The following is a 25830-nucleotide window of genomic DNA, read 5'->3' on the forward strand; positions in this document are numbered from 1 at the left end:
AAACAAAAATAATAATGCAAAAATAACAATCAACTACAAAGAAATAACATTAAATAAAACGTGCTATCTCTACCTTGTCCATGGTCTCGGCATTGGCCTGAGCAAGGGCATATGGCATGTCAATTGTGTTGGCAGTGAATTTAAAGTTGCTGGGATGCTGACGGTACTTCCTGTCGCTCAGGATCTCTCCTGCTTTCTTGACTTTCTCCACATCAAGTGAACCAATTGGCACCCAACCTGTTCCCTTGATCCATTCCATGTCAGCCTTGTACACAGCCTACAAGTCACAGGGGGAGGAAAAGGGCAGTCACACTGAGTTTTCTTTTTGCAGTGTTCAGAAAACACATTATGAGAAATTCTCATTACTCACATCACTCTGCAGGTCATAGGCCTTTCTGGCCTGGACCACATCGTTGGAGTCAGGTAGGCAAGTCCAGTTGTGCAGATGAGTTCTGTAGTTGAAATCGTTGACTTGGATCTGGCATTTCTTGGCCAGTTCAAGATTCAGCATGTCGACTGGCAGGTTGAACTTGGTCTTGGACTTGTTGAAGTCCTTCTTGTACAGGACATCACTGGCAATCTTTGCTGAGTTCAGAGCCAGCACGATCAGAGGATCGTCATGGACGCTGAGGGCTCCTATGTGGTGACCAACCTGCTTACGGTACCCAGTCTTGTACTTGTACTGGAAGAAAAAATGAAATAGTATCATTGTTTGTCAACAGTTACACACACATACCCAGTCTTGTATTTGTACTGTGTAGAGAGAAAGGGTGAAGTCATAATTAACAGAATACCGTACAAATAAGCACAAGTCAATGTCAGAGAGAAAAGCATTCATTTATATATGACATACATCACTGATGATTTCCCTTCCATGTTTGGCAGCAACAACAGAGACAGCATCGGCCTTAAGGTCATAGCCCTTTCTGAAGATCTCCTCAACACCTTCCCTGTATAGTTTCTGAAAAATAAATGAAAATAGTTGAATCATAAAATGAAAATCATGATACCTATGACACTGATATTTACTGACATGGATGTAGAATACTAGTTTAAGTCAAAACAACCAACCAAACGTACCCTGCTGATGTTGTATGCATTAGCTTTAGAAAGCAAAAGCTCAGGTAGGTCAGGGGTTACATGAGTCTTAACCTTGTCAGCCTCCCAAGCAGCAATGTAGTTTTTCTGTGGTGAGAAACAGAAAAAGAAAACAAAAATTGTAATCACAAGGAAAAGATTGAACAAATGTGCAAAAATGGTAAAAGAGGAATATGATGTTCTTTACCTTGTTGATGGTTTCAGCATTTGCTTTGGCTAAAACCATGGGCATAGAAGTCATGTCAGTTTTATATTTCAGTTTGTCTGGTTTCTGCCTGTAGAGACGCTCGCTGAGAATTGTTGAAGCATTCTTGGCCTTCATCACATCAATTGAACCAATGGGGACCCATCCTACGCCTATGACCTCATCCATGTCAGCTTTGTACACAGCCTGTTGGGAAAAGCGTATACATATAACATTAAAACACATAAGCACAGTCGACATGGCATGATATGTTGAGATATGTTGAATATGTCACAGAAGGACTCACATCACTTTGAAGATCGTAGGCTTTCCTGGCCTGTACGACATCACTGGAGTCTGGCAGACAAGTCCACTGGTGCAGGCGGGTGATATAATTGGCGTGGTTGACTTGAATCTGGCATTTCTTGGCCAGCTCAAGACTCAGCATGTCCACTGGAAGGTTGAACTTGGTCTTGGATTTGTTGAAGTCCTTCTTGTACAGGGCATCGCTGGCAATCTTGGCTGAGTTCAGAGCCAGCATGATCAGAGGGTCGTCTTCCACGCAGCGAGCACCGATGTGGTGGCCGACCTGCCTACGGTACCCTGTCTTGTACTTGTACTGACGATATCAGCAGAAAATGTTTTATGTTACAACTTGAACACTCTCTCACATTATATCTAATACCAGCGTGTAAAACATGTAAACTGATATATGGTACAGTATGATTCACTCACATCACTGATGATGCTCCTGGAGGCCTTAGCAGCCTGAACAGAGATGGCATCCACAGGGAGGAAATAGCCTTTCTGGATGGTGGCCTCAAAACCTTGTCTGTATTGTTTCTGAAAAGTAAGACATATATGAATACTTAAGTTAACGGTTTCAACAAATGGAGGTCGAAGTGTGGCACCTAAGAATAGGCTGGTAAGGTTTACAGTAGGACTTCATTCAAGGGATCACATTCGTAGAATCCACCATAAGAATCTCAGCTGGCTGCTAATTCAAGTCAGAGTAAACTGAATGAGGCTTATGGTGGTTAATAAGTACACACAACTGTTTCCAAATTCTGTGAAAATTATTTTAAACAGTTAAAAGATTGTTACACCATAGATCACATATCATATTTGGCAGGGGCCATCTTCTTATTATGTGCAATAAGAATTATACTAACCCTGCTCATGTTGATGGCATTCTGCTGAGAGAGGATGATCTCAGGAGTGTCGGGGTTGATGTGCAGCTTGGTCTTGTCCTTCTCCCATGCCTCGATGTAGAGACGCTGGAACAAAACACAAATAATCCCAGTGTTAATGGATGGCATTGACTTAAGAGATCTCCAGAGAGAGATCTAAATTGCAAATCAAGACAATCATTATGTACTATAAGCCCTTTCAAACAAAAATGTATTTGCATATTAATGCTACCTTGTTCATGGTCAGAGCGTTATTCTTTGCCAGTACGATGTTCATGGCCTCTGTGGTACTGGTGAAGGGAACAGTGCTGGGGTGCTGGCGGTATTTCCTTTCACTCAAGACTTCTGCAGCTTTCTTGGCTTTTTCCACCTCAAGTGAGCCAATGGGGACCCAGCCCATGCCCTGGAGCCACTTCAGGTCAGCTTTGTAGACAGCCTATGAATGGCAGTAATGCAAAAATCAATTCTAGACATTCTTGGTAGCATGAACATGAATAAATTACTAAGAGAAACATATTAGCAGGGAAGCTACACTCACATCACTCTGTAGGTCATAAGCATGTCTGGCCTGGACAACATCACTGGAGTCTGGCAGACAAGTCCAGTTGTGGAGGCGGGTGATGTAGTTGGCGTGGTTGACCTGAATCTGGTTCTTCTTGGCCAGTTCAAAGGCCATCATGTCCACTGGAAGGTTGAACTTGGTCTTGGACTTGTTGAAGTCCTTCTTGTACAGGGCATCACTGGCAATCTTAGCTGAGTTCAGAGCCAGCATGAGCAGAGGGTCGTCTTCCACGCAGCGAGCACCGATGTGGTGGCCGACCTGCTTACGGTATCCTGTCTTGTACTTGTACTGGAAGACAAATTAAAAACAAAGTTCCATGGTTACATGTACAGTAATAAATGTATGGTATCTGTTTATCATTGATGAAATCCAACAGCTTACATCACTGGCAATGTCCCTGGAAGCCCTGGCTGCGATGATGGAAACTGCATCATTGCGCATATCGTAGCCCTTCTTCTTGGCGTCTTCATTTGCCTGTTTGTACTTTTTCTGTAAACAAACACAATCGCCCCAAAGACATTACATATACACGTTTACCATTGAAAGTGATCCACAAATAAGAGTTGCTTTACCACCATAACCATTTAATTTTTCACTTACCACACTGTAGTTGACATTGTTTGCTTTGGCTAGAAGAACATCCATAGCGTCAGGCATGATGTGGATCTTTGACTTCTCATTATCCCAGGCTTCAGTGTATGCTTTCTGCAGTCACAGAAACCAACATGAGAATTTACTTACACCATGAAGTCTGCAAGTATGGATTTTTATGACAAAATGTTTTCCTTATCATATCCATATGTAGTCGATAGAGTTGTTTGTTATTATACAAAATAATTATTTGAATATGATTTCGTACCCTGTTCATAACCTGAGCGTTGGCCTTAGCCAACATCATAGGCATGTCTTCAGTGGTGCTTTTGAATTTGTAGTTGCTTGGGTGCTGACGATACTTGCTCTCACTCAGGACCTCGCCCGCTTTCTTCACCTTCTCAACATCCAGTGAACCTATAGGCACCCATCCAATACCCTGCATCATCCTCTGATCCTCCTTGTAAACAGCCTGGACAAAACAAAAAGATTTTATGATGGTAAAATATGTTCCAAAGCTTTAAAAACATACATTCATAAACATGAAAACTTTCCATGGTATAAATTCAAAGATTCATACTCACATCACTCTGTAGGTCATAAGCATGTCTGGCCTGGACAACATCACTGGAGTCTGGCAGACAAGTCCAGTTGTGGAGGCGGGTGATGTAGTTGGCGTGGTTGACCTGAATCTGGTTCTTCTTGGCCAGTTCAAAGGCCATCATGTCCACTGGAAGGTTGAACTTGGTCTTGGACTTGTTGAAGTCCTTCTTGTACAGGGCATCACTGGCAATCTTAGCTGAGTTCAGAGCCAGCATGAGCAGAGGGTCGTCTTCCACGCAGCGAGCACCGATGTGGTGGCCGACCTGCTTACGGTATCCTGTCTTGTACTTGTACTGGAAGACAAATTAAAAACAAAGTTCCATGGTTACATGTACAGTAATAAATGTATGGTATCTGTTTATCATTGATGAAATCCAACAGCTTACATCACTGGCAATGTCCCTGGAAGCCCTGGCTGCGATGATGGAAATGGCATCATTGCGCATATCGTAGCCCTTCTTCTTGGCATCTTCATTTGCCTGTTTGTACTTTTTCTGTAAACAAACACAAATGCACAACAGACATAAGTACATGTATTTTCAATTCTAAGTAGGACTGAGAGAAAATTTGATACACTTTTTTATTAATAACAGAAAGATACTCTAATTAATATAACATGTCATCTAGCCCTAATTTAAAGTAATCCATACATGAGAGTTGATTTACCCTTATATATTTAATTCTTCACTTACCACGCTGTAGTTGACACTGTTTGCTTTGGCTAGAAGAACATCCATAGCATCAGGCATGATGTGGATCTTTGACTTCTCATTCTGCCAAGCTTCAACATAGGCACTCTGCAGTTATAGAAAACAACAATATGAGAGCTTATTCACACTATGAACTCTGCAAGTATGCATTTTAACGAGAGGAGAATGTTCTTATCACATCAATATAAGTAGTTCAACTTAGTCACTTTTTGTATCATTTACACCTAACAGCACTTTGAAGATTGATGATTTCATACCTTGTTCATAACCTGAGCGTTGGCCTTAGCCAACATCATAGGCATGTCTTCAGTGGTGCTTTTGAATTTGTAGTTGCTTGGGTGCTGACGATACTTGCTCTCACTCAGGACCTCACCCGCTTTCTTCACCTTCTCAACATCCAGTGAACCTATAGGCACCCATCCAACACCCTGCATCATCCTCTGATCCTCCTTGTAAACAGCCTGGACAAAACAAAAAGATTTTATGATGGTAAAAGATGTTCCAAAGCTTTAAAAACATACATTCATAAACATGAAAACCTTCCATGGTATAAATTCAAGGATTCATACTCACATCACTCTGTAGGTCATAAGCATGTCTGGCCTGGACAACATCATTGGAGTCTGGCAGACAAGTCCAGTTGTGGAGGCGGGTGATGTAGTTGGCGTGGTTGACCTGAATCTGGTTCTTCTTGGCCAGTTCAAAGGCCATCATGTCCACTGGAAGGTTGAACTTGGTCTTGGACTTGTTGAAGTCCTTCTTGTACAGGGCATCACTGGCAATCTTGGCTGAGTTCAGAGCCAGCATGAGCAGAGGGTCGTCCTGGATGCTGCGAGCACCGATGTGGTGGCCGACCTGCTTGCGGTATCCTGTCTTGTACTTGTACTGGAAGACAAATTAAATAATATCATTGTTTGTCAACAGTTACACACACATTTTGTACGCTGTGCAAAATAAAATCATTTATTTACTGTAGTCTTTTGGTAAACTTTAACTGGTTGCCTATAGTAAAATGCACATTACATTTATAATATAAAGATTATTACAGTTAACTGTGACTTATCACTTTTCAATTAAATAACTAAAATGAAACACTTACATCACTGGCAATGTCCCTGGAAGCCCTGGCTGCGATGATGGAAACTGCATCATTGCGCATATCGTAGCCCTTCTTCTTGGCGTCTTCATTTGCCTGTTTGTACTTTTTCTGTAAACAAACACAATCGCCCCAAAGACATTACATATACACGTTTACCATTGAAAGTGATCCACAAATAAGAGTTGCTTTACCACCATAACCATTTAATTTTTCACTTACCACACTGTAGTTGACATTGTTTGCTTTGGCTAGAAGAACATCCATAGCGTCAGGCATGATGTGGATCTTTGACTTCTCATTATCCCAGGCTTCAGTGTATGCTTTCTGCAGTCACAGAAACCAACATGAGAATTTACTTACACCATGAAGTCTGCAAGTATGGATTTTTATGACAAAATGTTTTCCTTATCATATCCATATGTAGTCGATAGAGTTGTTTGTTATTATACAAAATAATTATTTGTATATGATTTCATACCTTGTTCATAACCTGAGCGTTGGCCTTAGCCAACGTCATAGGCATGTCTTCAGTGGTGCTTTTGAATTTGTAGTTGCTTGGGTGCTGACGATACTTGCTCTCACTCAGGACCTCACCCGCTTTCTTCACCTTCTCAACATCCAGTGAACCTATAGGCACCCATCCAACACCCTGCATCATCCTCTGATCCTCCTTGTAAACAGCCTGGACAAAACAAAAAGATTTTATGATGGTAAAATATGTTCCAAAGCTTTAAAAACATACATTCATAAACATGAAAACTTTCCATGGTATAAATTCAAAGATTCATACTCACATCACTCTGTAGGTCATAAGCATGTCTGGCCTGGACAACATCATTGGAATCTGGCAGACAAGTCCAGTTGTGGAGGCGGGTGATGTAGTTGGCGTGGTTGACCTGAATCTGGTTCTTCTTGGCCAATTCAAAGGCCATCATGTCCACTGGAAGGTTGAACTTGGTCTTGGACTGGTTGAAGTCCTTCTTGTACAGGGCATCACTGGCAATCTTGGCTGAGTTCAGAGCCAGCATGAGCAGAGGGTCGTCCTGGATGCTGCGAGCACCGATGTGGTGGCCGACCTGCTTGCGGTATCCTGTCTTGTACTTGTACTAAAAAGAGTGCAAGAGTTTTCATAACCAAACTCTGGTGATGGGGAATACATGAGAAATTATTTCCATGGTGTAGAAAGTGTAGAAATAAACACACAGATACTTACATCGCTAGCAATAGCAGAGGAGGCTTTGGCAGCCTGGACTGCAATGGCATCAGCACGAAGATTATGGCCCTTCTTCTTAGAAAGCTCATTGTCCAATTTGTACATTTTCTGAAGACAGGGAGAATAAACATTCTTATAAAGGAAAGCATGTCTACTTTCAAATAAATATACTAATGTACCAACTAAGTAATAAGTACCCATTTCCTGTTTGTCAACAGTTGTCTACTGTAAGTGTTGTGGTTACAATGGGACAAATCAAGTAAAATCGTGCAGAAAAAGTAAGGTATCCCACAGTACCTCACTGTAGATCTTCTTGTTTCCTCTGGCAAGAACAATGTCCATTGCATCAGGCATGATGTGGATCGAAGTCTTGACTTTCTCCCAGTCTTTGTTGTAGGATTTCTATAAGCAAAATGTTGTTGTTGGTTTGACATCTTAGACATAAATGTTAGAGTTGTAAAGAGATATTTTCACGGCAAGTCCTATCCAGTACCTTATCCATAATCTGGTTGTTGGCAGTGGCCAGTATCAGATCCATGGACTGCATGTCCTTAGTGAACTTGAAGTTGCTGGGATGTTGACGGTATCGGCTCTCACTGAAGATCTGGCCGGCTGTTTTTGCTTTCTCAACATCCAACGATCCAATAGGAACCCATCCTACTCCTTTCACGAAGCTTTCATACTCACTCTTGTACTGGTTCTGAGGGAGAATATCAACAGAAACAGTATTTCTTCACAATACAGCTACATACAGTAATGGTAACATTAATGTAAAACTTTGGATTTTAATAAAATAAACTTTTAATAATTTCATGATGATAAAGTCAGACTCTCTACATACATCACTGGCGATGAACTGCATGTTACGAGCTAGTTCCAGGTTCATGGCATCAGGCAGCACAGTGTAGTGGGAGTTAATCTGCTTGTATCGAGCCATAGTCTGAGCAGCAGAGGCGTGCTTGGCGTGGACCAAACTCATCATGTCCACTGGGGAGTGATACTTCAGCTTGGCCTTGTGGTAGTCCTTCTTGTAGTTCTTGTCACTCTGCATTTTGGCCACTTCCATGTAGTGAACCAGCAGAGGATCGTCCTTGATATTGCGGAAGCCAACATGGTGCCCTCTGGCCTTCTCGTATGCCAACTTGTACTTGTACTGTAACAGTAAATAAATACTTGTTTACCATGTATGGTGGGTTGTAGTCAATACACTTCTGGATGTGTACTGTCATTCACAGAGACAGTACTGTTTTATAATATGAATTTTGTCAGATGTATTGTTAATACTGATTTCATACAGGACGTTTGGAACAACTTACATCACTGGCAATAGTGGTACCAGACTTGGCAGCCAAAATTGGGATGGCATCTGCTTTGAGGTTGTAGCCCTTTTTGGCCATCTCCACAACACCAGCTTTGTAAAGTTTCTGTTAAAGACATAAAAGTAAGATAACAGTGAAATAAAACAGTCACAAACTGATCACCATTAACCTTACACAATATTAACTATTACAAGCAGTTGATTTATCAGCTTCATGGATTCCCCTTACATTGCTCATGGTGATAGCATTAGCCTTGGCCAGCAGAATCTCAGGAGCATCTGGCATGATATGGACTGTCAGTTTGTCCTTCTCCCAAGCTGCAGTGTATGCTTTCTGTAAATAAAGACACCAAAATAAACAATGAACGACGATCATTATTAACAATATCAATGACAATATTTTTGTGACTCTGCACATTAGAGTACAGTTAAACATGCTGCACCATGTTCATGTTCTGGTTGTTGGCAGTAGCCAGAGCCAAGTCCATGGAGTCCATCAGCTTGCTGAACTTGAAGTTGGATGGATGAGTGCGGTACCTCTTGTCACTCTGAATCTCACTGCCAACTTTAGCAGTCTCAACTGCAAGTGAGCCAATAGGGACCCACCCAACACCTCTGACATAGTTATTCCATTCAGACTTGTAATCACACTGAAAAGAAAAGAAAGGCCTCATGAATCAAGGGATCATACTACAATTACTAATTGTTATCTACCTTTATAAATGGATATACTTATTGTGTGCATAGCACAGGAGGGATTTTAACATTTCAAACTTACATCACTAGACTGGGTGTTCATGGTGCGAGCCAGCACTAGGTTCATGGCATCAGGGAGGAGAGCGTAACTGTGCTGGATCTTCCTGTATCCAGTCATAGTCTGAGCAGCAGAGGCCTGCTTGGCGTGGACCAAACTCATCATGTCTACTGGGCTGTGATACTTCAGCTTCGCTTTTTGGTAGTCCTTCTTGTAGTTCTTGTCACTCTGCATCTTAGCCACCTCCATGTAGTGAACCAGCAGAGGATCGTCCTTGATGTTGCGGAAGCCAACATGGTGGCCTCTGGCCTTCTCGTATGCCAACTTATACTTGTACTGTAACAGCAAATAAATATTGTTTACCAAGTATGGTGGGTTGTAGTAGATAAACTTCTGGATTTGGTCTTGAAAGCCAACTTGTACTTGTACTGTGACAGCAAACACATCCTTTGTCATTCACAGAGACAGTACTGTTTTGTAATATGAATTTTGGCAGGTGTATTGTTAATATTGATTTTGAAGTTTGTAACAACTTACATCACTGGCAATAGTGGTACCGGACTTGGCAGCCAAAATTGGGATGGCGTCTGCTTTGAGGTTGTAGCCCTTATTGGCCATCTCCACAACACCAGCTTTGTAAAGTTTCTGTGAAAACATATAAATTCATATGAATAAAACACAATGAGAAAAAAGAAAATTATATAGATTGTGTAATGTAATTTAATGCTTTACATTGCTCATGGTGATAGCATTAGCCTTGGCCAGCAGAATCTCAGGAGCATCTGGCATGATATGGACTGTCAGTTTGTCCTTCTCCCAAGCTGCAGTGTATGCTTTCTGTAAATAACGACACCAGAAGAACAAATTAATGATGAAGTTTATGAACAAGATTATTTATATTTTGTTATCCTGCAGTGTACATTTGAAAACGCTGCACCTTGTTCATGTTCTGGTTGTTGGCAGTAGCCAGAGCCAAGTCCATGGAGTCCATCAGCTTGCTGAACTTAAAGGTGGATGGATGAGTGCGGTACCTCTCGTCACTCTGAATCTCACTGCCAACTCTAGCAGTCTCAACTGCAAGTGAGCCAATAGGGACCCACCCAACACCTCTGACAAAGTTATTCCATTCAGACTTGTAATCACACTGAAAAAAAAGAGAGTTTATGATGCATATTATTTCTGAAGTTAAGATTAATGACTGTTATTTTCTTAAAAAGTTTGCACAAATATCTAAATGAAGCACACAATGTAGATTCAATGTAGTGATTTTGATCCTAAAAGACACAATTCACTGATAAAACTGTCACTGCTACTCACATCACTTGATTGGATGTTCATGTTGCGACACCGCTGCAGGTGCATGTTGTCAGGCAGAAGAAAGTAGTTGTGAGGGATCTTTCTGTAACCAGCATAAGTCTGAACAGCGGAGGCCTGCTTGGCGTGGACCAAACTCATCATGTCTACTGGGCTGTGATACTTCAGCTTGGCCTTGTGGTAGTCCTTCTTGTAGTTCTTGTCGCTCTGCATCTTAGCCACCTCCATGTAGTGAACCAGCAGAGGATCGTCCTTGATGTTGCGGAAGCCAACATGGTGGCCTCTGGCTTTCTCATAGTCTTTCTTGTATTGGATCTGAAACAAAAAGGAAAAGGAGTTAGTTACTTGTAGATGATAGTGACAGTTTCACTTACTTGGAAAAAAGTGCTGAATAAGTTGGGTCGATTTATGATTTACATACATTGCTGGCAATATGTCTGCCTTGCTTGGCATGCAGGATAGGAATAGCGTCAGGCTTCATGTCATATCCCTTGGCAATATCTTCCAGCCACTTGTGCTTGTAGTGACTCTGTGGATAAACAGCAAAGTGTTATGACAATGTTTTATACACAGATGATGCTAATATACACTTGGCACTTCAGTCATATTCTTATGACTTGCATATTTGGCTGATAAAACAGCATCTAACTTTGATTTTTTTTATAAATATATTGTGCTCTAACCTCGCTAAGGGTCTGGGCGTTGAATTTAGCCTGAAGGAACTCAGGGCTGTCAGCTGGCAGGTTATAGGTGTGCTTGAACTTCTCGCCAGAAGCTTTGTATGAAGTCTAGAGAGAAGGAGAAAGAACAGTAAAACCTGTGAATTTTTCTAAGATTCTTATAGCAGAAGCTTTGTTCCGACATGTATCAATATTTCAACATATTTTAAGAGATACAAAGGCATTGCATCTTCTCTAAAGAGAAGACAGTCTTACATTGTCCAGCTGCTTCGTGTTGGACAGAGCCAGAGCCATGTTCATGCCATCAGTCTTGCTTGTGAATTTGAGAGTACTGGGATGCTGGCGGTAGCCTATTTCATCCAGCGCGGATTTAGCAGCTTTAGCTTTCTCAACATCCAGAGAACCAATAGGGACCCATCCTGCACCTTTAAAGAAGTTGCTGTAATCTGACTTGTAGACATTCTGTGGGTATATAAAGAAAAAGAGTTTACAGTCATCACTGTGCATATTACTTTGCTACTGTGTATCTAATCCATTTTCTTATATATGCACCGAATGTACTAGAATTGCACCATGGTAACATAGAGGTGAAAAGTGAAAACATACATCACTCTGAATCTCCATCATGCTGCGACACCGCTGCAGGTGCATGTTGTCAGGCAGAAGAAAGTAGCTGTGGGGGATCTTCCTGTATCCAGTCATAGTCTGAGCAGCAGAGGCCTGCTTGGCGTGGACCAAACTCATCATGTCTACTGGGCTGTGATACTTCAGCTTCACCTTTTCGTAGTCCTTCTTGTAGTTCTTGTCACTCTGCATCTTAGCCACCTCCATGTAGTGAACCAGCAGAGGATCGTCCTTGATGTTGCGGAAGCCAACATGGTGGCCCTTTGCCTTCTCATAAGCCAGCTTATACTTGTACTGTATAAAAGAAAAACATTAGGTATGAATAACATTTTTGAATGAAGAAACATTTGAATAGTATCATTATTAGCATGTTCACAACTTACATTACTGGCAATGTCTCTGGAAGATTTTGCTGCAACAATGGGAATGGCGTCTTCCTTCACGTGATGTCCTTTGAGCAGATCTTGACGATGAGCATAGGTGTAGTAATTCTAAATAAAATGATCATCAGTGTTATGTAACAAATAGAAAAAAAAAGCAATGCAAATGTGCAAAAAGGCTGGAACTAACCTGGCTGATGTTGACAGCATTGTATCTGGCTTGCATCAGTTCAGGGGCGTCAGCAGGGAGATGGTACGTGTGCATGAACTTCTCTCCACTGGCCTTATACTCTTTCTGCATAATTACAATGGAGAGATTGGTTTATGTCTATTCTGAAAAGGAATTCAAAGTCTGAAATCATGAGATTTATGTTGGGTCAAATTAAGAAGTCCTTCTCACCATATTCAGGATCTTGGAATTGGCTTTGGCCAGCTCCATGTTCATGGCGTCAGTGCCACTGGTGAATTTTAAGGTGGAAGGGTGCTGGCGGTATTTTGTCTCATCCAGAGCTGCTGCTGCTGCCTTGGCTTTTTCCACCTCCAGGGAACCAATGGGAACCCAGCCAATTCCCTTGACTGAGGACTCATAATCCAGTTTATAGTTATACTGGAAAGTAAAAGAGTCAAGTGAGAAAAAAACCCAACATCATTAACAATATCAAAAGTATCAGACCTGCGGAAACACAATCTTTTACCCAAGACGAAATATTTACCTACATTATGACACAAAAGACCCTGAAAGGAAAATTAAACTTACATCACTGGAATTGTAGTTCATGGTGCGAGCAAGGTCCAGACTCATCGCCTCAGGCAGAAGACAGTAATTATGGTGGTGCTGCTTGTAACCAGCATAAGTCTGAACAGCCGAGGCCTGTTTGGCGTGGACCAAACTCATCATGTCTACTGGGCTGTGATACTTCAGCTTGGCCTTGTGGTAGTCCTTCTTGTAGTTCTTGTCACTCTGCATCTTAGCCACCTCCATGTAGTGAACCAGCAGAGGATCGTCCTTGATGTTGCGGAAGCCAACATGGTGGCCTCTGGCCTTCTCATAAGCCTTTTTATACTGGACCTAGAGGTAAAAGCATCTCTAATTATTATTATAATAATAACATATAAAGAATTTCAACGATAATATGATGCAACAAAAAGTACGGTATATCTGGTACAGGGCATGTTAAAATGGAGTTTGAGCATGGCTCTGAGAAGTTGGCTCAGTTGTTCAGGAAACTTACATCACTGGCAGCATGTCTGGCAGCTTTGGCAGCGACGACAGGGATAGCATCAGGCCTCATGTCATAACCTTTAGCAATCCTCTCCTGCCAGGCAAGCTTGTAGTAGTTCTGAAACGACAGATCACAGATTAAAAACAACAACAAAAGATATGAACACTGAACACGTTTGGCATGGATCCACTATACACACACTTTCGCACTGGAGCAAATTAATTTAAACTTACCTAAAATGACTGCTTAAAAAGTGTGAATACATTTGGTTTATATGATTCAAAAAACTGATCTCTCAGTATTTCTCTGCCTTACCTTGCTGATGTGGTAGGCATTGCACTTGGCCTGGAGGAACTCAGGGACATCAGGAGGCAGAGAGTACTTCTGATGGACCTCCTGTAGACCTCTCTTGTAGAACAGCTGTAAGGCAAGAAAGCAACAAGGGCAGAATTAACATGTAGCGTACTTAGATCAAAGTAAAGATAGTTATCTTAGAATGGAAAAGTGCAAAGTGAAAGTTTTATTTCTGCAGAATTAACAGTGAGAGTGACAGTAGACTCACATCACTCCTCTGAAGCTGGTTGACTTTGGCCTGCATCATGATGGGGTGGTTGTCAATAGCTGTGAAGGGGATCGTGTATGGGTGTTGTCTGTATTTTTTCTGTAAGAAACAAGTAAATGAATGCATTATGTAACATAAGTATACGGGCAAATTGTCTACAGGAAGACTGAAGCAATGCTGTTGCGCACATACCTCACTAAGGATCTCAGCAGCTCTCTTATTCTTTTCCACATCCATGGAGCCAAAGGGGACCCAGGGGCTACCCTTGGTATAGTTGTTGTAGTCAGACTTGTACTCGTTCTGAGATGCAGAAAAACAAAAGATTCAAATCGTGTCACTGAATTCAGAATGAATCTCATAATAACTGTGCCAGTACAAGCTTTATATTATGATTAAAACCAGAAACCGTCAGGAATAAGACGCTGTAAAGTCTGTCTATACTTACATCACTCTGGATGATATTGGCTTTCTTGGCCAAGTCCAACAGCACACTGTCGTGGGGAAGGAAGTAGTTAGTGCTGATGCTCCTATACCCAGCCATGCTGGCAATCCCCTGGGATTTCTTGGCCAAGGTGACTGACATCATATCCAGTGGTGTATGGTATTTGGTCTTTATCTTTTCATAGTTCTTTTTATATTCACGCTGTGGAGATATCAGTAAGAGATTGTTCAAGAGTGCCCTCTTATCTCAGGTCTAATAAATGAATATTAAGAGAAATGTAAATCATTTAGTCCACCACAGCAAGCTAATGACTTACATCACTCTGGATTTTGGCCACGTGAACGGAGTGCAAGATCTTGGGATCGTCATTAATGCTGAGGGCTCCAACCATCTGTCCCTTGTTCTTCTCATACTCTTTCTTATATTTAACCTGCAAAGAAGAGCAAAAGGTTATCAATTGGTAGAAATAAAAGTAAATGGGTACTAAAAGTAACTGAAATATAAAGCAAGCAAGAAATACTGAAATCATAAAGGCTGATATTGTAGCTTACTTACATCACTGGCAATGTTTGTGTGAGCACGAGCAGCAAGGATTGAGATGGCATCGCCCGTGACCTCAAACTTTTTCGCTTTAGATTTCTCCCAGTCATACTTGTAACAGTTCTGTGAGGAGAAAATCATGCCTTTCAGGAAATTTAAAATGTACACTAAATTAAAGCCACCAGCAATTCATTTCAGGTGATTGCTAGAAATGAAGTGTACAGTATTTACAAATAAACAGTTACTTACATCACTGAGGTTGAAAGCGTTCACTCTGGACTGGATGAAGAAGGGATAGTCTGGGGGCAGACTGTTCTTGAACTTTGTTTCCTCATACTTTGCTTTGTAGTTCAACTGCAAAAAGAACAAAGTGGTAAAATTATGTTTTATTTAAAAAAAAAACGTATATATATTTAAAACTCACAGAGTACTGCTCATTGTACAAGTACAGTCATTTCAAGACAGGACAGAAGTTTAGGTAAAATGCAATTTTCTGTCACTGGAGGGCAGCAGTGTGTTAGCTGGACTCTATCTGAAACATATTGACTGTCCCTTTCCCTGCCTCCCCAGCCCCTCTCTGATCACAGGGGTTTATTCTGGGCCAACTGAATGCTTGTTGCTATTTATACTACAGAGAGATGGCTCTCCAGTTTCCATGGTGCCCACAGAAAGACAGCTGGGCTACGTGGATGATTGGGCACATTTTAAGGTGATCTGCATATCTAGGAGAATTTGATCTAGAGCATTAGGTGACGATTGTAGCAATTTCAATAAATGGACAATATCAAAAATAATTATATGCACAACAACCTTATATGAATCACACTATGATTTATGTGAACACACAGTGAGAAATCATCTTCCAGTGCTGATCCAATTGGAGTTTACGAGATATATGCAGTACCAATTTCAATTCTAATGTATTTTGTATCAGTACTAAGAGGAGGAGGTCCATGCAGTCATACATACGTCACTTAGCTGCTTGGCGTTGATGGCGGCTTGAACCTGAACTGGCGAATCCACCACTTGTGTAAATTTCACTGTGTCTGGATGTTGCCGGTAAGCTTTCTGCAAACCAGAAACACATGTGTACCAAAATAAGAGAAACATGAACTCTGCAAAAAAGCATTTTATTAGCTTACAAGACTACTCACATCTTTACACTGCTGAAGCTTCTTCACAGCTTCATATTCAGGCGTAATTGTTTGAGGGAAGAAGCATCTTGTTTTAATGTCTTCGTAATCGGCTTTATATAATTGCTGCAAGATAAAATGTGCAAATTGTGAGGAAAGATGTAATGAAGTATACAATACATTTTTACATTAGTGATTTCATTTAGAAAAAAATGGAAAGGAAGATGCACAATGATTTACCTCATTCTTCATTTCCTCAATTTTCTGGCAGTGAAGCATGTAGAGATCTTCATAGCTGCCGATGTAGTGGCCCTTCACCTCGTTGTCATACTTATCTTTGTAATGTGTCTAAAGATTTAGCAAAATGTATATATTTTTAAAAAAAGAAAAACAATTACATTATTGGTTTATGATAAAAGAAAGTATTTTAACTCTTATTCTTACGTCATTGAACTGTTTAAGTACTGAGTCCATCTGAAACTTGGGCGTGTCACAGTAGTTGATGCTGAAACCCCTGGATTTCTCATAGCTGGCCTTGTACACTTTCTGCAAAAAAGATATAAAACAAACAATGAACAGAAAAATCACATGCAAATTATGAACAATAACTCAAATAAGCAAACACATGAACTGTCCATATGGTACATGAAGTGGATGTCAGACTCACTGACTAACTGCAACAGCATGTCAGTAAGACTGCTTACTTGATTCAATTAAATCCTTTTCAGCGCCGACTAACTCACTGTATGCAAAAAGGGGCTGCAAGTAACTTCCAGATGGTTTAAATAGCACCACTAATGTGACTTAGAGGAACCAACCACCTCAATAATTTTAGGCAGTTACCTCATATTTTAGTAATTATCAAATTCATGCAACATCTCTGTCTATACAGGAAACAGACCAGTAATGCTAAACTGTTATCGTACTACTTTACTACTTCTAAGATTGTATCATTTGTTTTCCCCCAAAATATTATCTATTCATCTTTCATAAAACCAGTTGTGATCGAAAATTCCTCTCTATGAAGTGTTCATCAGACACCTACATCACTGAGGATGGTGCCAGCGTATCTGAGCTGTCTGAGGAGAGGATTCTGTGTGGCGGGGAGCGTGTTGTAGTCAGACTGCGCTTTCTTCTTCTCGTATTCCTTCTTGTATTGGACCTGAAAGCAGAAACGTGGAGAAAAGTGTGAGTAAGTGGGTTGATGAGGTTTATTCACATAGTTGATACACTGACTCATATAACATAACGTTGGTACAGTCAGCCATGTTGGAACAACACGTTTGTCTTGATCGTTTGCTGAAATGACGCATGTTTGCATTGTGTGTGTGAATGTGTGGGTGGCTATGAGGTATACAGTAGCTGAAAAGCCTCTTCAAATCTGATCTCCTCTGATGTGTTGTTACTGGGGACTAGCGCAACTACACACTCAATCTCTCAGTCACGCAGTCACATGTGGGCACAATGCAGTGCGTTGACTCACACTCTGCTCTGAGACACGGGTCAACTCTCTGTCGTGTCTTCCACATGAGATAGGACCTATAAAAATACTCCAATACCTTTGTGTGTGTGTTTGTGTGTACTTACCTCACTAGCAGCAATGCGAGCCTTCTTGTTTGTGTCATAAACGGGCGTGTCTGTCTGCATGAAATAAATTTGGTCTTTCATTTCCTCAAAGTCTTGCGTGTATTTTCTCTGAAAAAAAGAAGGAGGCGACGGTTAGATACAGAAAAATAACAAATTAATGCCATTCTGAAAATCCTGTCCCTTATGTAGTAGTAAGCTCTTACATTGCTGAGGTTGTCCATCGCCACCCTGGCAGTGGCAACGTCGAAGTACGGCGTCTCGCACCATTGACCCTTCACATTTTTGTTGTAATCTTCCTTGTACTTCAGCTGTGGAAAACAAATAACAATCAACATTAGAAGATGTATTTTACATATGAAAGATACTGTAGAGTAATATGTGGAAGATAGAGTAACTTATTAGATATCTTCATATTCTGTTGGATAAAACACATGACTGACTGGAATCCCTGTAATTTCAACCTATTGTTGGCCTCTCCCTTCCAGCGTGGTGTGGTCAGTAATATCAGAGAGCACATGGCAAGTAATCCCTAGCAGCGGCTCGGGGTTGGTTGGTCTCTGAGGGCCCTGTTTCCATGTAGGCGCACTGTGCAAAGTCTGAGCCTCTAAGATTTTCCTGAGAAGCAATGAGGCTTAGTATTCTCCTGAGCCTGTTTGGTGTTGTGATGAAACGTCCTGAGTGGAAGAATATTAGTTAACCCTTAAGAGAGGATAGTCTGGGCTTTTGTCTCCAAAATCAAAATGGCAGTCGATCATGATGGGGAGGGAACGGCTTTAAGCTCAGAGAGGCTGATGTGTCTGGCAATAGCTGATACCTGCTCCTAACAAACTCCAAACACTCCACAGAAAATATCTGACCATGTTTCACACAACAGAAATTGTATTTTAAAATTGCTCTGCTTACATCACTGCGCTGATTGGCCACTCTCTTGGCCAGCTCCACTTCAGGAGGATCAGCCAAAGAGGTGTACTTGGCCTTGCGCTTGTCATGACCCTTCTTGTAGTGAATCTGCGGGGGCACACACAGTAGGAGTTGAAATTTACTGAGGTGGTTAATTCTTCAACATCAATTGCTGACCTTAGTGCACAGTCTGCCTCACACAGATCGTATCTACATTGAAAGGTGACTTTCCTACATCAGCAGGTTAAACGCAATTGTGTTCAAAAAGAAGCATTGTGAGTGGAAATCACTACATATGATACATCTGACTCAGCACAAACAAATGGACCCTGAAAGGAAAAAGAACAATATGAAGGTGGAGAAAATGTGCTTGCCTGTGTGATTGATGCTGAATGGCAATCTGCCAGCAAAGTCAGTGAGAAATAAACTGCTCAGGTGAATAAAAAAAACAACAACAAAAGAGCACTCTCACACAACAATCCAGAAAAGCTATATGGCTTAAAGTCACAGCTTACATCATTTCTATTTTAAAACTAACCATGTGTTGTATATTCTACATTGTTTCATATCAGAATCACTGGGGTGATATGGATAAAATGCTATATTGTGGTATATGTAATTTTCATGATCACGCTATCGATATATATTGTGATATAATGTATTTATTGGAGATTCAATTGAAAAAACAGTTTGTAGATAAATAAACCAGATGGAAATGTCTATGTTCAGTTATTTCAGTGAATATATTACAAATCAAGCTATTGAACACATTGACTCAAAACAATTCTGTAAGTCCAATATTGTATTCCTTCTCATGAATTTGCATCGTGGCTCGCCATGGCCTAATAAAGCCAGACATATTAAAGTGAGAGCTGCATCTGTTTGAAGGGCAAACTCGCTGACAGTTGACAAAATCCTCATGGTATATAACGTCATATGGCCCAACAATAGAATCACTAAAAACTTTTTTTTACAGAAGAATATGATGCTGTGTTTTTCATCTTGCAAGTATTTAAACCACACACGGGTCTAAAATCTGAATGTTGGACAACATGTCTTTTCATTGACTGGGTGTCAGCAAACTCTACTCACATCACTGAGGACCTCCTGAGCCTTGGCCACCCTGCGCAGCTCAGGGCTGTCGCTGTAAGGGTAGAACATGGTCTTCTCTTCATCCCAGGCCTCAGTGTAAAGTTTCTGAACAAGATGTAGAAGTCATGAATGACATGCATACCAAATATTTAAAAAGACATTTGTTTTAATATTAAATCATACAATCCGATGTTTTTGTCAGCAAAAGCCCTATTTTTGGATATAAAATATAGTGCTTTAATGCCACATTATGCTTACTTTGCTGTAGTTAGCAGCATTCTTCACAGCCAGGACCAGCTCAGGAGCATCAGGAGGCAGCAGGTACCTGTCCTTAGTCTCATCCCACTTCTGTCTGTACAGAACCTGTTAGAGAAAACAAACACCACTGGAGTTAAACATTCAAATGATTTTTTTTTGGTATACTGTTAGAAGTTCCGCTAACTCACCTTGCTGATCAGTTCAGACACACGCTTGACGTGGGTGACCTCTTTGGCCTCACCATCATACAAGCTTGTCGTCCGAGCCTTATTCCCCTCCATGCGGTATTTAACCTGATGACGATAAGTGCCTTTTCTTATTATTCATCGTCATCTTTTTTACACCATAATTTACCCAAAGACAAAATCATAACTAATTTATTCAGCATCTGTGCTCCACATTCACACGGTCACACTCAATCTGTTGCTGGCCACACAATAGTTTCATTTAAGTAATTTTACAAATGGCATTCCAAAACAGAAATCTTATATTTCTGTTCCAACCCTCGTCCTTAAACTTCAGACAACATGATTTGGGGGAAGATATCAGCACAGTCCTCAGTAGTACCTCGCTGAGCTGCTCCTGGGCCTTCCTGATGCGAATCATTTCAGGGCTATCAGTGATGATGGAAGGAGGCTGCCCTCTGGACAAGTCGTAAGCTTGCCGGTACTTGTTCTGTCAAGAAGAACAAAAAGTGAATTGAGTACAATAGTCATGATATACACTGCAGTAAATCACAAAAATATTCAAATGAAAGGGAATTGTCTGACTTAAATTCTCCATTTCCACAACCAAATACTGCTAAAGCTGATTAAATAGAGACTAGAGTTAAGTATTGATTTTGACCCAAAACCCAAACATGTTGCTTACATGGCTGAACTGCTCCAGCATCTTCTGGCAGTGGGCCAGGTATGGAGTCATGAACTTGGAAGTATCCACCTTGACCTTCTTCCTGACTTTCCTGGTGGGCAAGCCAGACTGGAGACGGATGAAAGAGAATACAATTAACTATCCAACTAACAAAAGGGCCAAGGCTCCTGGATTACAGGAATCCTGTTGGCCAGGGAGTAAACCTACATCCACTTACAACAGGGCTATGAAGGCCTCATTTTAATACAACAAATGATGGTTTATTAAGGTATTTTGCCACTGTAACGCAAACTTGTTAAATTAAATAATGACCTGATCTTGTCAAGCTGAAGAGAAAACATCTCACCAAATTGATATTAATTAATATTAATCTAATAACTCACCGTCTGTAATTGAAGTGACTGAAGTCAAGGCTTACAGGGATATGAATAAATCAGTAAAAGATTCTACATGGAACTCGGGTAGTTAGGATAATGGCATGATTATGTACTGAGATAATAGTGGATGAAGGGTGACTGAAGGACAAACAAAACCAACACAAGTAAAGAGGAAGTGCTGATTACACAGTAACACCTAAAGTATCTATAAGCAACTTGAGCTTCATGCAGTGCCAGGCTCAGCAACACGTATACGTGAGGGTTACAGTACCTCATCTGCTGGGAATTAAAGCCACAGGGAGCTACATTACAAGAAGGAATTAACTGCCCAAAAAGGCAGCATTTTCTTCTTGGAGGTCACATTAAAATGCAGGATTGGCAAAAAAAAAAAATGTTTTATTGTAAATTGCTGAAAAAGAGTTTAGTGTTCATGCAGAATTTGAATTGATTTCTAGCAGCGTTACTAACTTTAAAGGCTTTAACATAAAACCTGCCATGACCAAAGACACTATACCTTCAATTAAATAACCAGACAGCAGATTATATCATACAGGCATGCAGACAAGGAGGGGATTGTCAAGACAAGGGAAGGGTATCCTGTACTGTTTGAACTGTTGTCCCTTGGGAGGAGGTGCTTTACCTGAAAGACCTGACTCTTTTGCTCAGTGACAGTCTTCGTTGTAATCTGCTCAACATATTACAAATATAGGACACACTCTGGGGTTTCAAAACTGCCAGGACAAGTTATGGGAGAAACAGCATAGTACTTTTATAGGATTGAGGGTGATTTTTCCCACAGCTCTGGTGCTCATCAATTTACTTCCATTGACACTTCCAGTATAATAACTCGGGAATCACTCTGCACTGCATCACATTAGTAGCTGTTCTGTCAAATGCCCTCAAACAGTCCATCAACTGCATGAAAGCAGAGAGTGTTGTCATCGGGGATCTTTGTTCTAACCTAACTAATAAACCGATTCCTTGTCCACTCAAATAGTGTCACTTAAAGAAAGGTAAAATCATCAGAGTTGGATTTACTGTAAATGTTACTACAGTCTAATTAAGCTTGTATTTTAAAGAGGACAGAGAAGCATTAATATCCTCTGTGGTATGTGAGCCTGACCTAACTATTCGACCAAGTCTATAAACACCAGGCACTCACATGACAATAATTCTATTCTTATTTTCATTTCATAGACCTGTTATCAGTTGCTACAGCACACCGCAGTGCTTAAACTGTTTAGACAGCTTTAATAATCTCCATGGCTGTTCACACACAGCTCTCATGGGTTTAAAGGACTGGTTTCCCCAAATTATGGAAAAAAACAGATTTTCTCACTTACCTTTGGTAATATCTAGCCATGCAGATAGTTTTGGTCTATGTTTTATGCCTTCACTCCAATATAGTGAAGGTTAATGAAATTCAACTGTGGTGCTAAGAGCATTTCACATCCTGTGAACAGGTTTCTTAGGAACTATTTTCTTGTGAAAAAGTAGCCCCATATACAATCTGTTGACAGTTGTTTCTGTGGATTATCCAGAGTAACAATTATGCTCTTTCTGGAAAGAGATGTTGCAGTTGAATATTTTTAAAGACATTCTTCAATGCTGTGAGTACCACAAATTAAATCCCATTCATCTCCATTGTATTGGAGTGGAGGCAAAGATCTCAGAGATTTTTGAATATCCCAAAATCTGGGCTTATGATCAAACATTTCAGCATGGTTAGATGCCACCTGCAGTAAGAGAAAAAACGGGAAAAACCATCCATTTAAGCTCCTCAGACTACAGTAACTGACAGCATTCCCACACATAGCATACTGTTCCATGAATAGCCCATCTAACTTACTGCCTGCCTGAATTACACTTCCCTCTACTTAGGAAGTATCCCAGTGAAACATTTACATTCCCATAAGGTTGAACATTTTGACACAGGTGGTTTTGGAGTTAACCAATAATCCTTCAAATCTACCAGAACTATAGGAATAATCAGAGCTGAGAGAAAGAACATCTCAATCACTTTTATCAACATTTGTAAGAGGCTTCATTATCTGAGTCTATCAGACAGGAGAGAACCATAGGTGTAGAAGAAACCACCATATTACACATCCCTACAAAGCAATGCAAAAACAACCTCTCTAACAGCCGTCGGGCAGTTTTTCCATGCATCCACTTCTCCTAAGCAATTTCTAGCACTGTGACGTTAACACGCTCCAGGCTATTGGAGTGTGATTTACAGCACAGTGGCTCATCTCATTTGCCCCCCCCCCCCCTTTTTCTCCCTTTACGTCTCCCTCCACTCCATCTCTCTGCCAATGTGCCGTAGATGTCCACTTCTAAATTTGTCTGAATGCCAGACAGAGAACTCTACACTCCACCTTTTAATGACCTCATCTTTTAAGTTAATATGAAGAAAATACTCATGATCATTATGACTTATGAAGTAGATCATTGTCAAATAAAACTTCTAAATAGCTGCAATCATTTTGCAATTATTAGATAAGTCTAAATTCTTGTGAAATTATTAACTAGATGCATATTTTCATATATGACCTAAACAGCACTATGTTTCTCCCCATTCTGTAGATTAAATAAGAAGCCGTCTTATTATTTACTCAAAACAATGCAACTTTTCTCCACAGTGAAGATGAAAGTGCTAGTGAAATCAGAGTGTATTGATTTTGTGGGTATCCATCAGTCCCGCCTCCCAGACGATTTACATCTTTGTAGTAAAGATAGTAAATCTATTTGAAACAGGTGATTTGTTATATGGGAGTTAAATGATAACCACTGATTGCTTGGTATCATTAGGTAATATTGTGACAGCCAAAAACATTCATCATTCAGACTCCCCTATAAGATATCAGCAATATTAAGTATGAACAAATACGAGGCTAACTTTAATCCTATTTCACCAGGAAATATGGGATTAACCTGTTAGCCTTCTGTTTTCACTCTTCCATTGGGCACTGACACGGAGACCGTCAGCAACACAGTAATTCATACACAAAATGCACTCTAAAAACATCCTGAATGAATATGAGGTTTGATCACATAATCTGGAGACAAATATGACAGGAGACTAGTCATGAACACCAAATGATATGACTGGTGTGAAATGTTATGAAGAATATCAACATGTCATTTGAAACAAAAGACAAAATGGTAACTTCTGGAAACTGGCACACCGCCAAATTGTTTGTAATCCATCTATGCAACACAGGAAGGATGCCATTGTAATTTTGGCACAAGTGCAGCATTGCTAAATGTGTTCATCGATAGGTTAGATATGTCGGAGTCAGCTGATGGCCTGCAACAAATATACAATTAAATTAATGTCGTAAAGTCATCTGCAGGAATCTGTAGAAATGAATGACTTTATCTCCAGCATCTGGCATTTGTGTAATGCTTTCGTCACTAGACTCCATTTATAATGTTGTGTGGCTGTCTGCCATAAGGCAAGGCCTCTGGTAAAGGCACTGTACCTATATAGGACAACACAAACTCTGAAATAGTTTTGATTCATAGTTGGCTGTTAAGGGAAATCCAGGACTTAAAATCCATCTGAAGGTGTCCATTTGAAACAGGATCCACCAGCAGACATGGATGACCGGTTCCATGAACTGCTGACTGAAGGGCGTCACTAATTTAACTATTCATAGGGCCTGCAGATTCTGTAGATAATCTCAATCTACTGAATCAAATGAAACCATATCTCAGGTTTTAATCATATTTAAGCTGGAAACAAGAACTAATTAAGTATAATAATCAAAGTGAAGAAAAGCAGTCTTGCATTTTACAATTAATGTACATAACCCAGTGAGAAGACGTCCACTTACCTCGTCCACAATCTCCTCCTCCTCCTCCTCATATTCCTCAAATTCCTCATATTCCTCCACAATTTCCGTCATTATCGGACGGTTTTAGAGGTTCTATACAAAACACAGATGACATTTTCAGGCATTCATTATTTAAACTTTGAATGAGCAAGGTTTGGCCTCATAAACTGAAAAGCATATCTAGTGAGGAAGCATACAACATAAAAGTGTGGCAGACTTAACTTAAATGTTCTATCAGTAGCACCAAATAACAATTTCAAGCAGCACATACTGGGGCTTAGACAAGAAACCAAAGGACAACTGCACCAGTGATATTTTAGGATGCTGCCAGCCATCCCCTGTTGAACCCATTTACCCCATTCAAAAATAGGAATAATAAACAGCAATGCTAGAAAAACACTAACATATTAATGTTCAACCAATGTGCATGCCATACCAGCAAAAGATTCCTGCAGTATTTCCTGACAGTAAGGAAGCCTCACTTGCCATCCACTAGGGTCTCAAACTGACAGTCCAACTTTGTGATAAGCCCGAATCCTAAACAAAGTAATAAAAATGTGTGAAACACCTCATAAACTGTGCAACAAGTGTAAGTCAATAATTACACAGGGAGAAATGCAGATTAGGAAAGTGAGACAGAGTGGATTATAACAGGCCTCTGCCTTTGAATGTGTGACAGCCACCCCT

At 40.5% G+C, this 25830-nt stretch overlaps 1 protein-coding gene across 1 annotated transcript in view; it reads right to left on the reverse strand.

Moving 5' to 3' along the window:
* The window catches only part of neb (nebulin), a 58295-nt gene extending 33080 nt beyond the window's left edge, over positions 1–25215 (reverse strand). The window contains exons 1-65 of the mRNA XM_070915276.1: positions 25144–25215; positions 21945–21989; positions 20928–21035; positions 20625–20732; positions 20246–20350; positions 20058–20162; positions 19800–19904; positions 18711–18815; positions 18011–18115; positions 17808–17915; positions 17266–17382; positions 16665–16766; positions 16461–16568; positions 16242–16346; positions 16057–16155; positions 15337–15441; positions 15103–15210; positions 14864–14977; positions 14551–14748; positions 14298–14405; positions 14106–14204; positions 13859–13963; positions 13553–13660; positions 13078–13389; positions 12721–12927; positions 12511–12615; positions 12324–12431; positions 11923–12234; positions 11572–11778; positions 11320–11424; positions 11058–11165; positions 10640–10951; positions 10260–10466; positions 10055–10159; positions 9860–9967; positions 9347–9658; positions 9012–9218; positions 8798–8902; positions 8567–8674; positions 8092–8403; positions 7744–7950; positions 7548–7652; positions 7251–7358; positions 6832–7143; positions 6516–6719; positions 6257–6361; positions 6038–6145; positions 5512–5823; positions 5196–5399; positions 4921–5025; positions 4615–4722; positions 4210–4521; positions 3894–4097; positions 3635–3739; positions 3416–3523; positions 3011–3322; positions 2705–2908; positions 2455–2559; positions 2018–2125; positions 1590–1901; positions 1286–1489; positions 1081–1185; positions 854–961; positions 371–682; positions 74–277 (exon numbers count right to left, since the gene is read on the reverse strand). Coding sequence (XP_070771377.1) covers positions 74–277; positions 371–682; positions 854–961; positions 1081–1185; positions 1286–1489; positions 1590–1901; positions 2018–2125; positions 2455–2559; positions 2705–2908; positions 3011–3322; positions 3416–3523; positions 3635–3739; positions 3894–4097; positions 4210–4521; positions 4615–4722; positions 4921–5025; positions 5196–5399; positions 5512–5823; positions 6038–6145; positions 6257–6361; positions 6516–6719; positions 6832–7143; positions 7251–7358; positions 7548–7652; positions 7744–7950; positions 8092–8403; positions 8567–8674; positions 8798–8902; positions 9012–9218; positions 9347–9658; positions 9860–9967; positions 10055–10159; positions 10260–10466; positions 10640–10951; positions 11058–11165; positions 11320–11424; positions 11572–11778; positions 11923–12234; positions 12324–12431; positions 12511–12615; positions 12721–12927; positions 13078–13389; positions 13553–13660; positions 13859–13963; positions 14106–14204; positions 14298–14405; positions 14551–14748; positions 14864–14977; positions 15103–15210; positions 15337–15441; positions 16057–16155; positions 16242–16346; positions 16461–16568; positions 16665–16766; positions 17266–17382; positions 17808–17915; positions 18011–18115; positions 18711–18815; positions 19800–19904; positions 20058–20162; positions 20246–20350; positions 20625–20732; positions 20928–21035; positions 21945–21989; positions 25144–25215 — 10263 coding nt within the window. The remainder of the gene's footprint in view (positions 1–73; positions 278–370; positions 683–853; positions 962–1080; positions 1186–1285; positions 1490–1589; positions 1902–2017; positions 2126–2454; positions 2560–2704; positions 2909–3010; positions 3323–3415; positions 3524–3634; positions 3740–3893; positions 4098–4209; positions 4522–4614; positions 4723–4920; positions 5026–5195; positions 5400–5511; positions 5824–6037; positions 6146–6256; positions 6362–6515; positions 6720–6831; positions 7144–7250; positions 7359–7547; positions 7653–7743; positions 7951–8091; positions 8404–8566; positions 8675–8797; positions 8903–9011; positions 9219–9346; positions 9659–9859; positions 9968–10054; positions 10160–10259; positions 10467–10639; positions 10952–11057; positions 11166–11319; positions 11425–11571; positions 11779–11922; positions 12235–12323; positions 12432–12510; positions 12616–12720; positions 12928–13077; positions 13390–13552; positions 13661–13858; positions 13964–14105; positions 14205–14297; positions 14406–14550; positions 14749–14863; positions 14978–15102; positions 15211–15336; positions 15442–16056; positions 16156–16241; positions 16347–16460; positions 16569–16664; positions 16767–17265; positions 17383–17807; positions 17916–18010; positions 18116–18710; positions 18816–19799; positions 19905–20057; positions 20163–20245; positions 20351–20624; positions 20733–20927; positions 21036–21944; positions 21990–25143) is intronic.
* Between the last annotated feature and the right edge of the window lie 615 nt (positions 25216–25830).

The sequence above is a fragment of the Enoplosus armatus genome, chromosome 11, assembly GCF_043641665.1.
Source record: "Enoplosus armatus isolate fEnoArm2 chromosome 11, fEnoArm2.hap1, whole genome shotgun sequence".
In the NCBI taxonomy this organism is placed as follows: Eukaryota; Metazoa; Chordata; class Actinopteri; order Centrarchiformes; family Enoplosidae; genus Enoplosus; species Enoplosus armatus.